The sequence below is a fragment of the Anopheles funestus genome, chromosome 3RL, assembly GCF_943734845.2.
Source record: "Anopheles funestus chromosome 3RL, idAnoFuneDA-416_04, whole genome shotgun sequence".
Classification (NCBI taxonomy): domain Eukaryota; kingdom Metazoa; phylum Arthropoda; class Insecta; order Diptera; family Culicidae; genus Anopheles; species Anopheles funestus.
In genome coordinates this window covers 22,168,285-22,183,759 of record NC_064599.1, presented here as the reverse complement: position 1 = coordinate 22,183,759, position 15,475 = coordinate 22,168,285, and the positions used below count along the sequence as shown (strand labels likewise).

Genomic DNA, 15,475 nt, shown 5'->3' with positions numbered 1-15,475 from the left:
CGTGCCATCACACACGGCTGTACAGCTACCATACCACTACCAACCAAGCATCGTGCTCGATCGATTCATGGGGTAGTAGCGCGAGCAAATTTCACAACCCTTAACTATTGCACTACTCTCATTAAAACATACACACGCATCGGTAGCAGCAACACTGTTCCAATCGCGCGCGCCACCTTCATGGTGTGCGTGTTAATCATCGACCCCCGTTCGGCACTGTTTATAATTTTGACATTTGGAGCCCTTCTCTTGCTCGAGTGTAATCTTTCTCTCTCTCTTTCTCTCTCGTGTTTGTTTTTTTCTTTTCTTTTTTATGTTGTATGTATGTATGTTTGGGAGTATGTTTTGTAAAGAGTCACAAGCAACAACTGCTGCTCCCCCTGCAGCAGCAGCAGCAAGTGACGTTTGTCTCTTCGGTGTCCTCGATTTTCGCTTCTTGGATATTTGGATATTTTTTTTTGGGTCTGCTTTTAATGGTAAATGTGTTCTCTAGACGGGACGGGGGGAGGCATTCACTGCTCTTCAGCGTTCCTCAACAGCAGCATCGATCGACGGGGATCTCCTTGGTTTTCTTTTGTGTTAACCTGCGTGTGCTACTCTGTACGCGTCCATAACAGTTTCGAGTCTCCGGCAGTCGATGAAATGCTTGAACCAGATGGACAGACGGAATCTGATGTTGGGTTTTTGCTGCTAAAAGGGAGCAGCTTTTGACCAGTTTTGCGCCATTCGTGATCGGTGTTCTCTCATTCGCGCGGTTACGCTCCACTGCGCCCGTAGGCCGTGCCGTGTATTGGTGCATCTTTTTGCTAACTTCCAGTGGTTGGTTGTTTTCTTTTTGCATTTGGTGGCTGTCGCCGTTATACCCTACGGGCACTGTCCATGCAAAACGTTGTCCTTCACAGGCTCAAAGGCAAAGGCAAGGACTCAAACAATGTAAACTAGTATGCCCATTCCACACCCCTTCCTCCCTTCAGGGTGAGCAGTATTTCATATACTGTTGTCAGTTTTGTTTATCGCACTCATTGCCACACGCCATCGCGTTTTGGATGAAGCCATCATTTGCATCCCTCCTCCATGCTTGTTGTGTATGGGGTAGGGGTGAAAAACTGTAGTGGAGAAAGTTTTTTTCCCCCCCCTCTTCTGCGACCTCTACGTAGGTTTTACGTAAAATGTTTCTACTTTTGCGTACGTCGATGGATTGTGCAAGTGTGCATAATGGACGGTTGGTGTGCCAGAGTGTAGTGGTGTAGTAGTTAGTATCCGTAGACGTTAGTGTTAGTAGTATGACGTTATGACGTTTTTCTGCGCGCTTTCTTTCAGCTGTCATTTTTATTGATTTCTTAATTTAAAAACCAAAACAAAAAATTGTACGGATAATCGAACAAAAAAGGGTTCACTAGAAAATTTGAAATTTTTTAGTTTGTGTATACTACAAACAATTGTTAAAAAAATTCATATATTTAATACATTTAATAAAATTACGCAACTGTTAAAAAACACGAAATAATTAAAACCAAATTCCGTTTGAAGAATTATTAAATAAACATAATGTTTACTATAAATAATTTGTAAAGGGTTTAAGAGTATCCCTTCAACATAAGCTATGATTGAATTGCGTACGTCATCAAAATCAACACAAATCATCAATACAACCCTCCCGTTTGGCAAAACACTCACCGAGCTGAACTAATCAGCGTCAGGGATAAATTGAAAATAACTTTACTTTTCTCCATCCACTTGACCGTATCCGAAGACCTACAAAGATTCATTGGAACGACATAATTAAATGTTTTCTGTACTTCAAACGTTCGATATTCTTCGGTGGTACACCAAGACTCTGCCCTCTTGACTGCTGCGTTACTCTGCGTCACTTCTCTGTGCTGGTATTGGTTTGTGTCCGTTGCCGGATTTAGGCTTCGTTTCATTACCACCGGTCAACATACATCGTTCCACTACCACCACGGTGTACACGGGTCACACACACGTTTGTTTTGGAGGCGAACTCCAATCAACCAACCCCCAATTCTCCCTTTTTTCTTAAACATCGTTCATTGCACGTGTGCATTCGGTCGGGGGAGTCCAACTGTCCAACCCCATGCCCTCTCTTCCCGTTTCGTCACGGTACGCTTTATGTATTTTTCAATTTTTCGTTAGACTGGCTGGCTGGTTGGTTTCTCATTTGTACCGAACATTTAGTGCCGAAGCGGAGTGTGTCTCATGTTGTGGGTGGTTTGTTGGTATATAAACAACTTGAAGCCATTCACCAACCCCCCACCGCATGGGATGGTAACGTTTCGACGTTCCTCCACAGAAACAGTGTGTAAAGTCTGAGCCAGTGGAGGCCATTATGTACTCGATGTGCTCTGCGGCGAAATGGTAGAATGGTTTGTTTGTTTCCCTCAGTGTGATGCGTTCTTCATCAGGGTGGCACACACAACAAAATATTAGAGGGGGAGAGAGGCCAGCATAGACGAAGGAAGGGGGTGGTGAAGGGTTGGGAAACATGGAGCAGTGTTCATTGGTTGTAGCAGTTCTTCTTGGCACACCGATCGAAACTGGAACAGAAAGGCATTGAGGAAGAAACAATGGCCAAGAGGGGCCACCACTTGATCTAAAAACGGGTGAACAGAGAGTGGATTTAATTAAACGTCACCGTCACTTGATCGCATTTGGTTAAAATGGAAGAGATTTCTAAACTTGGTTGCTGCTTATGAAGTGTGTTTGTGCATGGGAATTTTGTTTGTTAGGTTACGAGCATTGGCTCGTCAAGAGCTACGACCTTGTTTCATATTATTCCGATTTTATGTCTATTTTCATCGTTATCAAAAGTCTTACCATTAGTCTTCAGTTATTACAAAACATGCAATACTTTCTAAAAGATCGACGTATGACAAATTACTTTAATTTGATATTAAGTAGGACAATTCCCAATCTAGGCTTCAATTTATAGGAAATTGCCTACGGACCTCCAGAATTGTTCATCGCACAAAAGACTAATACTTGGGGAGCGATTTTATTTTTAAATTATATTCGCTTTGTTTTTTGGACAAAATACTGACACACTTTTAGTCAAAAACCTTTGAATGTTTCCCATTTTATCAATAATATCTTCTAGGCGGATATCCTCATATATTAGAGAGTTTATTAAACACTAGAAATGATCATGCTTAGAGGATAATAATTTTTATTCTAATCACTTTATTTTATCATAAATTAATGTTCGAATACTTTACTTTCTTCTTCCAGACCGACCTATGCGGTATAAGATGGCGTCAATTGGTTCTCGGTGAGCGGCCAAATGCGGCCGGCGATCCGCTCGACGATCCGGTCGTGCGCTCCTACTCAAAATGTCTCGCCGTCGACATACTGTGCGTATGGCGAAGGGTGGTCGCACCCAAACCCAAACCAAAACCCGAACCGGACCCGAGCAACATGTTCGACATGAGCATACCGGGCACCGGTAACAGTGGTTCCGTCGTCCATCCGCCTCTCTCGCTGACCGCCGCTAAGGAGCTCTGGATCTTCTGGTACGGCGAGGAACCGGACCTAACCGATCTGGTTGCACCCGAGCTGCTCAACTCGTCCGGTAAGTAATGGGGTTTTTACAACGCCCAAAATAAGACAATTAGACGAAACTCAGAATTGAAACATATTTTGGGGTCTATGATACCTTAAGTTAGAAAGCTTACATCTTAAGATGGTATATGTCAAACAATCGAACAAATCTCGAGCGATGAATTGATATCAAGTCGTATCATGCTGAAGGATTGGTTTGGATTTGCTCGAATCCTGTGGTCTACTGCCATGTTTAACGATCGTTTCGAAAGAATTTCATGAAAATCACATACAAAATATAGCTATTTTAGACATGCTAGAAAAATGCTGTTAAGCCAGTTTTTGACAATTTAATTTTCAAAACAATTTAATCTTCAAGCCTAACTTGACTTTCATGTTTGTACGAAATTCATCCAAACGTCAAAACGCATACAAAAAAAAAGTTGAAGATGGTAGACTCCTTCAATAGTGAACATTCTTGTGAATTGCTGTAAACATGTACAAGATCACTTTGAAATTCATGAATAAGCACGTGATAAGCTACACTGTTCTGCTTTTGAATTCTTAAAATCTATATCATTGATCAATTCTTGCCGGGTTTTCTTGCCGAAGTCAACATGGAGGCATCGCACGTCCATTACGTGTGTACGTGTACCGATCTCACCTTAGTGGCGAGCAGATGTAGCATTTTGAGGGCTGTCGGTCTCTAGTGGAAGTCAGTTCAAAACAACCATGTAAATACGCCCGGCACGGCCCCTCATCATCGCCAACCATCAGCATCATTATCCACCATCGGTTCTCTGTGACTCTAATACCTATTTCCGTTTCGATTCGCTTACACGGTTTCTTTCTCGCACAGCTGCTCAAGGTTAACTGGTTTTCTTGCAAATAAGTGTTGTCGATTGTTTTTTTTTTGTTCATGTGTGTGTGTGCGTATTACCGGTGTGGTACGCATTCTACACTCAACTCAGTCAACCGGTGAGATTCGTGGGTATTTTATGTCTATTTTTTCTCTTTTGCATCCGGGAAGGCAAGAGGTGAAAGGATCTTTAAAGGAACACTATGCTGCAAAAGTGAGAAGTTATGGAGTGGGTTTTCGTTGCTTTTTGCTTTTTCTTTTCATTGTATGAAAACCACTTCCGAATGATTAATATATAGCTGCAGACGAATTTGAGCATTTTTTTTGGGTGTACTCCTGCTTTTGGACGAACGCGCTCGGCTTATGTTCATCCCTTGTGAGAAGTAGCTTTTTTTAATGAATAAATTGTAATGGTCAATGCCATATCAATCAATTTCGTGTAACGTATTGTGCAAAGTATAGTAATACCAATTTCAGGGTTGAAATATTTGTGTCAATGGCTTAAGCGAAATTTGGAATGAACAACTGTCTGAAGGACAATGCGCACCAATCTTTGTGTTGTTACCGGTGCTATTAAAGTTGGATCAGATCCGTTTCGATCTGATTTTTGAATTCGATGCTGGTGCTTCGCTTTGATAAAGAATTCATTTTCCCATGGCGTTCGTGTGGTTGGAGAACCCCCCACAAAACAAAAACCGCGCATACCATACAGATAAGATAATATTGAGTGGTGTGCAGTAGTAGAGGCAGCAATTTTTGCTATCAAAAAACCAGAAAAGAAATTGTTTCCCGACCCTTTCTGCTGTACATCGAAATAAGATATTATTTCGCTCACAACTGTACCCCAAAAACATTAGCAGGAAGAAGGAAATATGTAGGCGGTTCATAGTATGACATTTATTGGAGAGTCATCCGCATCTCCGCAATAGCATCTCCTAGCCGGGTACACTCACCAATCTTGATAACTACACCTGGTCGTTGGACCCCAGCGAGTCTTCCGATATTCGCTATTGCTTTGCTCAACCGCAACAAAGTACGGCTTTGCTTCGCGTCGTCATTGGTGCTTCAGAAAACTCGATTAAAAATCCAATACCCAAGCAAACTCTTCGCTTCTAGTGCGTGTGTACCGCAAAATCCCGAACGAATGCGCGTCTGTCTACAAAACGGGAACGGAGATGAATAGTTCCCTTTAGGTCTTTAGGTGTTTCACCCATTGCCGTGCCGTGGAATTGAAGGTGGAGGTGTGGAGTTCGTTAAACCTTCAGCGCCCGCACAAAACCATCAGTTTGTAGTACGTATCCATCGTCTGCGCGCCGTGGGAAACCCGTCTATCACGCACGCAGAGAGGAGGTCGTCCGCTTTTCGCTCAATCCGTTCTCGAATCCGGACGATGTAGGCTTCACCGCACAGCTGTGTATGCTCTGCTGCCTTTCGCTACTCTTCGGGAGATTCATTTCGTGCTGTTCGCCCTTATGTACGTTTTTCTGTGTACCCGTGTGTGTGGTTGCAATAAGCGCCTCTGACTCTTCTGCGGTTGTGTATGCTTTTCGGATGCTGACGATGGGTTCCTTCAAATTTCACTCACCATCCGGAGCACTCTTGAAGCGTTACGATGGCTAAAAGGTAAACGAAATAGAGAAAAGCCTTCCATTTTATCCCCCCTTTGTGTCGCGCGTGTGGCGTTATGGATGCCGGCAGAGTCCGTTAGTCGAATAGCAGGGTTCCGTTACGACGACTTCACTCTTGACGCTACTATTCACATCGATTCGCACGCGAGACTAGGCTTTCGATCTGGGGAGTTGGGATTTATGCCGGACACCAAACACACTAAATCGTTTAAAAAAGCGTTTTGCCGGAACCTCACTGGAAGATTCGCTGATGAACAAAATGAGCTTTTTGAGGGATTGAATTGATTTTTTTTTGTTTCGAGAGTCGAACTACTGACTCTACTCTTGAATTATACTAAAGCACTTCATTTCTCGATGAAGGTATATGTGTGTTTTTTTTTCCTGGTGGGAGTTGTGTTGGGAATTATGCGGCTACTTCCTCTTTGACGCACTTTTACCTCTTCGCCGTGTTTTTTTTTCAATTCTCAAACAGCTTAATTCCAAAGGTCTCCGTTGTTGGGTTCGCGCGCGAATAAACCTAAAAACCGGTTTTCTAAAAAAGCGAAATTCAACCCTCTCCAAATCCCTCCAAAAAAAGCAAAACTCATATCGGTCTCTTTTTACACTCAGAATGAGCATAAGTCCGTTGTGGAACTCTATATCTGCCAAAAACCCGTGTCCATCTTTTATGTGTGTCTGTGTATTTGCTTTGACCATTGTTGGGTGATAAAGTGGGGTGGTTGGTGGTTTGAATTATGCTGCTGGTGAAAGGAGAGCGCGGGGGTGTGTTGCGATTGGTGGAGCTGTCCATTTTCACGCTTACCCAACTTCCGGATGTGGAGAAGTACATCCGGGCATTGGCGTGAGATGTGTTTGGTGTTTGGAGTTTTTCAATGTAGGAAAATTCGGTGAGAGGTTTTGTACATGGTTAGCTGAACGGAAATCATGACTACGAATGGATGGAAGAGAATGGAAGAAAAGTGTTAAAGATAAGAGAGAAAGTTGTAGTTCATAGTTTAGTTGTTTAAAATTCACATAATGAATCTTTCTAATGCATTTCAATGTACTTAGCCTGGGTCTACATTTCTTGTTATAATATTTTTTTTTGTATGACTTTTTATAACGACTGTCAATTATTACTTTTTTTAGTTGCTAAAGATACTGTAAATATTTAAAGTAAAATAAAGCAAATAGAGACTAGTTTTAACCCAAAAATTCAAACGAAGTTTTACCGCTTTATACTGTGTGTGTGATATTGTTTGGCGCTTTTGTGATATTAACTGAATGGCATTGTCATCTACAGTAAAATTGTGATATATTGAGGCTTTTTTAAATTACATCTGTAATATAATGTAAAAATGTTAAAATTTCGATAGTTAAACTATTGTGAAAATTGGTAAAATTGAGAAATCATGTAAAATTTCCAAACATTAATATTTATCGTGGAGCAACTAAAACTACTTAAGTCTTTTCTATCCAATTTTTGGTTACATATTGTACAAAAGTTCAGCTTTTTACGACCTTGCAGAGTTTCCAATTAGAACAGAATAACCACACCTTATAGCTAATCGATTAGTTACGCTTGAGCTTAAACATGTCCTTAGCGAAATAAAGATTTAGTGCATAGGATTTCAATAGGGAATAGTAGGAAGCTGCTGTAAAATCCAGAAACAAGAACATTTATTAATCTATCTCCCACCCAAAAAAAACATCTCGTGTTCCCAAATCCCGTTTGCGGCAAGGATATCGATTCTTCTAATGTTCCATACCTAAAAATCTATGCTTCTGGCATTTGGTACTGATTGTCTGTAGAGGAGGTTGTTTCTTTTTTTATATACATAGATGAAGTACACTTCTCTCATTCTTATTGCGGAGGATAAAAACAGGGATTATTCGCTTTGCGTATTCTGCATTCCCATGTACGACGAGCTTTAGACATAGGTACAAAACGGCAGTAGCTGGAATTTGGCAGGATAGAAGTATGGCTCATCTTTCATTATCACTATCAGTAAATCTTCATCATCGTCATTTTTTTGGGCGGTGGAATGGTAATACGATCGTCTAACGCCCGTCATCGTACCATCGTTGTCTTGTAAATGTGGGATATTGCACCTTTTTTGCACCTTCTGTGCGTTGGAATATCCTTCCTCCCAAAGGATAAAGTCATGAAAGGAACGTTTGCAATGGTGGTTCTATCTATGGACCTCGGTTTGCAAAAGCTTTTCATTTCAATTTCCTTTTTCCACACGTGTGTGTTCAGCATCCTTCCTAGCGAATACCAAGCGGCTCATACGACATAGTTTCAATCCTGTACGGAGTAATAATACCAGACGGTCAAACACTGGTATATGGGGGTTGGTAGGAAGATCGCTTGGGAATGTATATAACCCATCCAACCGACTAGGCTCTTGTGCTCGTTGCATCTACACCCAGCATTCTGCTATTCATTTCCTAGTTGATGACGTTTCCAACTTCTCTGACGTATGAGGAAACGTTGTTTTTTTTTCTTGCCATTTGCAGGAGGAAAGTTGTCAATCGGGTAAAGTTGTGTTTACCAGACGTTTAACGGGAGGGAAAGGTTAAATGTCAATCGGAAAATTGTTTCGTATTTTCCATTCTACACCGTTGAAGTATTTTCTAAAAGGTTAAGACTTCCATTGGTTTTATTAACCTGATTATTTAGGATAAATATTTTAATATACTTTCCTTGAGTGCAGTAGAACAAGTAAATGTTGAAAACACTAGAAGCAACAAGTATTATTTTTCCTTCTCTTGATGTCAAGTAGAATTATATCGAGATGAAAACATACGCAATCAGCTATGATTTATTCTGCTCGCTCTTTGTTTTGTCTGACGTTCATTGCACTTGACATTTGTTGGGTGGAAAAATGTGTCACACTTAATGAAATCAGCAAACCACCTACTCTCACCCTCCTATCGCTTCTATCGCTTAATACCATTCACGACCCGACAACCTAGCACGACAAAATCGAAGCAATTAATCGTTGGAAACAAAGCGGCAATATTTTAGCATCAACCACCCCCCGGGGGGGGGGGGGGGGGGGGGGGGGGGAGCCCGGTCACCGATTGCAGAGGGAAAAGGTGAAGGTTCCCGATGCCGCGACCGACCTTTAGGCTCCTTCCAGACCAGCGGTTGTGGTTGCAGTGCGCGATTGCGTCTGTGTTTGTGTGTGTGTGTGTGTGGGTTGATCCTCGAGTTCCGCCTGTGTGTGTGACGTCTACGCCAAGGAGCCACCCGCAAAACGAGGAAAACCGTTTTTGGGCTGCATTTGACAGACCAATGAAGCGGGAGGTTTAAGGGAGAGTTGTGGACAAGGGGCTTTTGGGGGGATGTTTGACATGGCTGGAAACGTTCACATGGTGTGTGCGGTTTTGATGGTTACGCAAAAACCGATTTCTTGTATTGATCGATACACCCAGTACCGATATACCGTTCGTAGCACAATGTCTGTGTGTTAACGTTTTCTGGTCTTAAGAGTAGTTTGTCCTCGCTTGTACTGAAATATTTCGCTAAAAATCAAATAGAAAGAAATGATAAAGTAATGTACAAATAATGCGATAAAAAAACGGGAGCAAAGGGAAGAACTCGGGAGCACAAGCCGACGGCGGGCGAGGGAGGGCGGTTGACATTTACGCCGAGGAAGAAGTTATTCCATCAAATGTCAAGGTCAGCAAATGTTTCGAACTATTCTGCTAGCTGCTGGTGAATATCCGTTGTTTGATAAGCAAATATTTGCTCTGGATTAGTTAAGTTATCAGGGAAATGAAAATGATTTACAATAATTTTGAAAAGATTTAACGATGTTCCTTTATGCTATTAAATCTAATCGACATTTTTCATAAATTATGCACTTTTTTTATTTATCTTACTAGTCTTTCTGGCTGTTTGGAACAACATCTTCGAAGCGATAGAAAAGATTTGGAAATTCATTTTTAAACATTCCTTTGGGCACATTGTGTGTCGCCCCCGGGATAAGGAAACATGCACATTTCGCTCCCCCAACAAGCATGGTTTCCCCCTGTCCTCTCCCTCCACAACCTTCTTATTAAGTGTGTGAGAAATTGAACAAGAGAGCATTTCCTCTCGCGAAGAGAGATGTACGTTTTGTTTTAAGGGTGCGCATGCGTCCACGGAACACCAAAAAAAATACATCCGAACGCCGAAACGTCATCTCCCGTGGGGAAGATTGTGATTAGTGTGTGTAGTACGCGCCTAACTACAACTCCATGTATCGAGTACTATTTAACGTTCCATCCAGCCGGAACCCTGCTAGGTTAGGGAAATGGTCCGATAAATATTGTTCCAACATTTCTATGTTTGAGTGTGTATTGGATCTCTTGAATTTCTTTCTATTCTATTCTTTCTAAGGTATTGAATGTTTACCGGTATGTTTTGTTGTTCTTGTTATTATTGCTTCTGCTCTCCATTTCTCTCTCTCTTTTTGGATGTGTGCGTGTCCCTTTTGTCGCCCTTTCGATGTGATGCATTTGCTCACAAGGAAAGCCTTTGGGGAGGGATATCCTCGCGCTAAAAAAAACAAGCAAAAGGTTGGAGTGCACGCGAAAACCGACAACGGAATCATGTGCGTTTGTTACGGTGATTATTGTGTGTAGTGTGATACGATTTTCACTCACTCTCTGGTGTAGTGGTGTGAAAATTGGAATTTTCATAGACCTATAGCTTAGCTCCCTCTTTATTTCCCCATGGAGAGGATCCCACATTTGCGGATCGTTAGTGTGTCGGTATCATGTTACGGTAAACGATGTTGCCGGCGAATTTTACTGCATCGTTGGTGCCTCTTTTGCCGCTCCGGAAGACTCTCCCGGATGTGGATGCCGGGTTTTGCTCGTGAGAAGGTAGGAAGGAAGCAAAAAAGCAGATCCATTCTTCCTATTCCTAGCCGATAATCAGAATGGTTGTGTGCGTAAATTTTGTTGTTTTTTGTTGTTGTTGTTGGTAGGCAACAAATCAATCGGAGGGTGGTTTGGTGTGTAGTGTTGCTTTACATTTTTCACCAGGACCCGTGAGGGATGGAAAGGCGGTGGGAGAGTCCTTGAGATTTTGCAGAAAGTTTCAACAAAGCAGCAGAGTGGGTTCCGAATTTTTCTTCTTCAACCTCATTGGGCAACTTTGAAGTACAGTACGTCACCTACTTCCCCAGTACAACTATGAAACTATGTAGTTGTTGAATATATTTCGTGCACCGGGAACTCCACACCCACGTCTCCTCGATCCCCGTTTTAGGGGGTTTTGAATCACAAAGACAAAAACGTCTTGGTTGTGCTCTCCTCTGCATTATTGGCCAGAGGCAGCAGCACCGCGAGTTGAAAATGGCGAGGTGCATTTATACGCTATCCTGTCCCCGATTGCGGGAGTGGGAGCTCATATTTTTCGAACGTCGGTCATGAAGCCGTGTGCCCGGTGTTATGGCTGCTGCTGCTGTTATGGCGAAAGGCTTTTGACTACATGGAAAAGCGTCCGAAAAATGATATCGATTTTTCACGATGGGGCACAGAAGGAAGCACTTTTTAGCTGTGTCTCGTGCAACGGAGCACGGGCTAGGAGCAGCAGCATAAATGGCAAACGAAACATTAGAAGGTGATCAGATTGTGCGTTTGGGTGTTAGTGTAGTGTATAGTTGTTAACACTAGAACTACCAAGCGTTTTAAGCGTTTTTCGTTTGTGGTTAATTTTTAAACAATTTCGAAGAGTTAGAGTATATTTTATTGTTTATTGCAGATCGTACTATAGAATATATATGTGAAACTCATGTTTGAACTACCTTAGAATTGTTTAACCCTAAAAAATTATGTGATGAAAATGAAGCGTTCCAGTCAAAATGACTGGTCCGGTAGTTCTAGTGTTAAAAATATTTCTCTTGATAGTATGTTTCATAAAGTTGACTACAGGAGTTGAAAACTTAATTGAGCTTTTTTTGTTTTTTTTTTTTTAATTTTTTATACTGTTTAGCACAAAAATTATTATAGCGGTTGATTTTGATTGATTTGTTTAATTTAGCTCTTCGATGAAACGCTTTAAATGCGTGGTTTTAGTTGTGCTTAGAAAAATGAATCATTGTGTAAAAAAATATCGTAAGAACTACCAAGTCAGCCATTTTGGTATTTGGTACGCTTCTAGTTACGTCAAAAAATGTTAAAACATAATCCAACTCTTCAAAATTACTAACAAAAAACGCTTAAAACGCTTGATTGTTTTAGTGTTTAAGAAATATCTTCCGAAATCATTACAGACGAAATATTTACGATGAGTTACACGTTATCAGAGGCGCATAAATAAGCTTTGTGGCAGATGTGCATTCATCCATGCCAAATGGTCAGTTGTACTATGGCTATACCTAGCTGTAAAAGAGAGTCTTGTAGATGGTGCTTTTGGGTTTTGAATTGAACAATGGGTTGTGATGAAAACCTTCTAACTACATACACAGAAAGCAAAGCGTGCTAAGGCCTCCGTTATGTTGCGTACTGGATGCGTTGGGATCCACCAGTGAACTCGTTCTGTTGCTTGTTGTTGTTTTCTACCCTTGAAATATGGTGCAAGTGCTCAATGCTTCATGTTGTGTTTTTTTTGTTTGTTGTTGGTTAGTTTATTGCGTTTCTTGTTGAATTTTCTTTCGCAACTACTTGTATGCTAATTTTATGTTGAGGTAATGAGGCATTTCTAGGTAATGATACTAGTTCTAACTGAAGTTGAGAAATGATAAAAAAAATCTGTTTTAATTATCATTCTTAAGTAGATACAATTTACATATAAAAAGCAGCTAATACACTATTCATGTTTTGAAATAAACTAAATGTTCAATACTAAAATTATATGATTTAAATGTTTAAAAAAGAAAACAAATCGATCTTATTAAAAAAAACACAATGCTTTAGTTTCGTGCTACCAAACAAGGAGAACAAATCGTATAAACAAAAACTACAAACTACATGAATGCGAACAAAAATAAAGACATTGAAAGAGGGAGAGAGTCAAACGATCGCTCATTTCAATTTTACTCCATATGATCAGATCTGGTTATCGTCATCGTAGCATCGTCTAAAATGCAATTAGCACGTTTTAAAATAAATAAAATATAATTCAACAATGCGCAATCTCTCTCGTAGCAACATGAGAAGGTGCACATAAAAAAAAAACACACACAAAACGAAAACGATACCATTTACGGTTTCATGCCACATTCTTCGCACGGCTTTCATTTGTTTGTGTATGTGTGTGTGTTTGGTTGAGGATCATCATTACCATCTCACCCCAATTGGACGGACGCTAAGGGCAACATAGAAAAAAAAATGCACATCCGTGAGGACATATAAATATATACGCACACAGAAGATGGTGCTAAATATAGAGAAATAAAATAGTGAAGATCACTCCAATTCTCTCATATCGGTTGCGCGAGCCGCGCGTACCCGATAAAATTGAGATAAAGCTGAATTTGTGATGAAGCGTGACCCGAATGGTGCAGAAAAAACATGGACAAAAAGATGAAATGAAAGTACCCAAGCAACAGTTTCAACCGCCGGTGTTAACTAGTAGGGATTTTATTTTAATTAAGCGGTAATTAATTTAATTTTGATTTGATTTAATTTCGTTGTAACGAATTGACTGAGTAATCCTGTATTCGGCGTATGTATTTTAAGATAAAGAACCTGAGTTCTGTTTTGGCTTTTACATACTCGTTTTGAACCCATCCGTTGGCTTGTGTTAGGGGGTTTATTCTAATAAAACGAGGATCGTAGATCGAATCTGGTTATGTCGTGTTCAGTCCCTCTTGGGGCTTTTCTTTTCTCCTAAGGCAATAAACAAAATCAATATTGACAGTAATGATATGTTATTTAGCACTTGAAACGCCGGATTATCCGTGCTTATCCATGTCTGATTTCGGCATAACACGGATAATAGATATATCTTCTTTTGTTAGTAAATATTAGCGTATAACGATTGTTGAGCAGGATGTTTTTAAATGTACGCTTTTATTTTAGTTTGTGGTTTATTGTTGAAATTAAAAGAAATTTATAAATTTGTTTGAATTTGAGATAATCCTTACTAGTTTTTTTCATTTCATTTACGGATACTACGTCACACGGTTAACCGGTCCTCGAATAATCGGCGTTTCATTTAATTTCACCATTTTATAAGAGTTGTGTTTTTTGAGGTAATAGCCATAATTGGTTTGTTACAGCACAGATCCTTGCAGAGATTCTGGTATTTAACATAAGTTTTTTAATATTATTTTGAATTATCGGTCAATTATTCGGTTTCAAAAGCTTTGGCAAATTTTTTTTAATCTTCATTTTTCTTCTTCTTGGCTTGGCGATTTTTAAGGTCATGCCGGCCATGGTCATGCCATTTCTGGCTTACTTGACTTATTTTTACCACGTACCTGTATAGTCAAGGCCTTGGTACAAGGAAATAGTCCGGATAAGATTTAGTACCCGGCCCTGCCGTGTGGACCGGCGCCGTTTAACACATGCACCAATAGGCCGTACTATTATTCATGGTTAAAACTGTCAAAAAAAAATTAAATTTTTATCAAAATAGCCTATTGTAACAGTGCTATAACGAGTAGGAATGTGTAAATGTTGGAAGTATTAAAAAATGTTACTTGGGTAGCGAGAGACGCAATTCGCTAATTTAATCATCACGAGAGAAAGAGAAAAAGAGAAAGAGAGAGAGAGAGAGGGAAATAGATGAGTATGGATTGTTTTGGTTCGAACTAAACGGTGAGATGAGATTAGCTGTGTGAAGTTAAAAATTATGCTTGTCGGTTCGAGCTATTTTTAAATGATGAATCTAATCACTAGAAGTGCAAGTATCGTTGAAGCACGTATTTTTGTTCTTTTTGCAAGTATTTTTACGCAGGGGTAATGAATCATGAATGTCTGATAATTTAGGTTTGTTATGTGTATACATTTTCTTGCTCAGCCCATGAGTCAACTCCGTGATAGTATGATACTGTTATGCACATATCAATAATTTGTACAATGTAATGTTGCTGGACGTTAAACTATGTTTAGTGATGAGTAATTATTTCAAAATTGTTCCAGCCATAAAAGGGTAAATATGTACAATATTTTTACAATTCAACAAAAATAAAAAATAGAATTTTTTTTAAACCAGCATTAATACTTCTGTAAATTCCACGCTAACTGTATGTTGTTGGACAATTGTTTAAGCTCCGAAAGTTATTCGTTTGTTTGATGCAGTTTCAATAACGTTTTGTCTCAACTTCTCTACACGCAACGGCACACATACACGCAACGCACCGAACGAGAAGAACAGCAGATCTAGCTCTCCCTTTCCCTGCTGTTGTTCATTCATGATGCCGGGAGATATGAGAGCGCGCGAGCGTCAGCATAACACACAAAACAAGAATAAAAATGCCCTGCTGCGTTACAGCAAAATCCTCCTGCG

General features: G+C 40.3%; 1 protein-coding gene across 11 annotated transcripts in view; it reads left to right on the top strand.

Annotated features, from left to right (window-relative positions):
* LOC125771926 (mediator of RNA polymerase II transcription subunit 13) overlaps positions 1-15,475 on the top strand; it is a 51,449-nt gene that overhangs the window by 16,885 nt on the left and 19,089 nt on the right. For all 11 annotated transcript variants that reach the window (XM_049443092.1, XM_049443091.1, XM_049443093.1 and 8 more), the window contains exon 3: positions 3,247-3,586. In XM_049443092.1, coding sequence (XP_049299049.1) covers positions 3,247-3,586 — 340 coding nt within the window. The remainder of the gene's footprint in view (positions 1-3,246; positions 3,587-15,475) is intronic.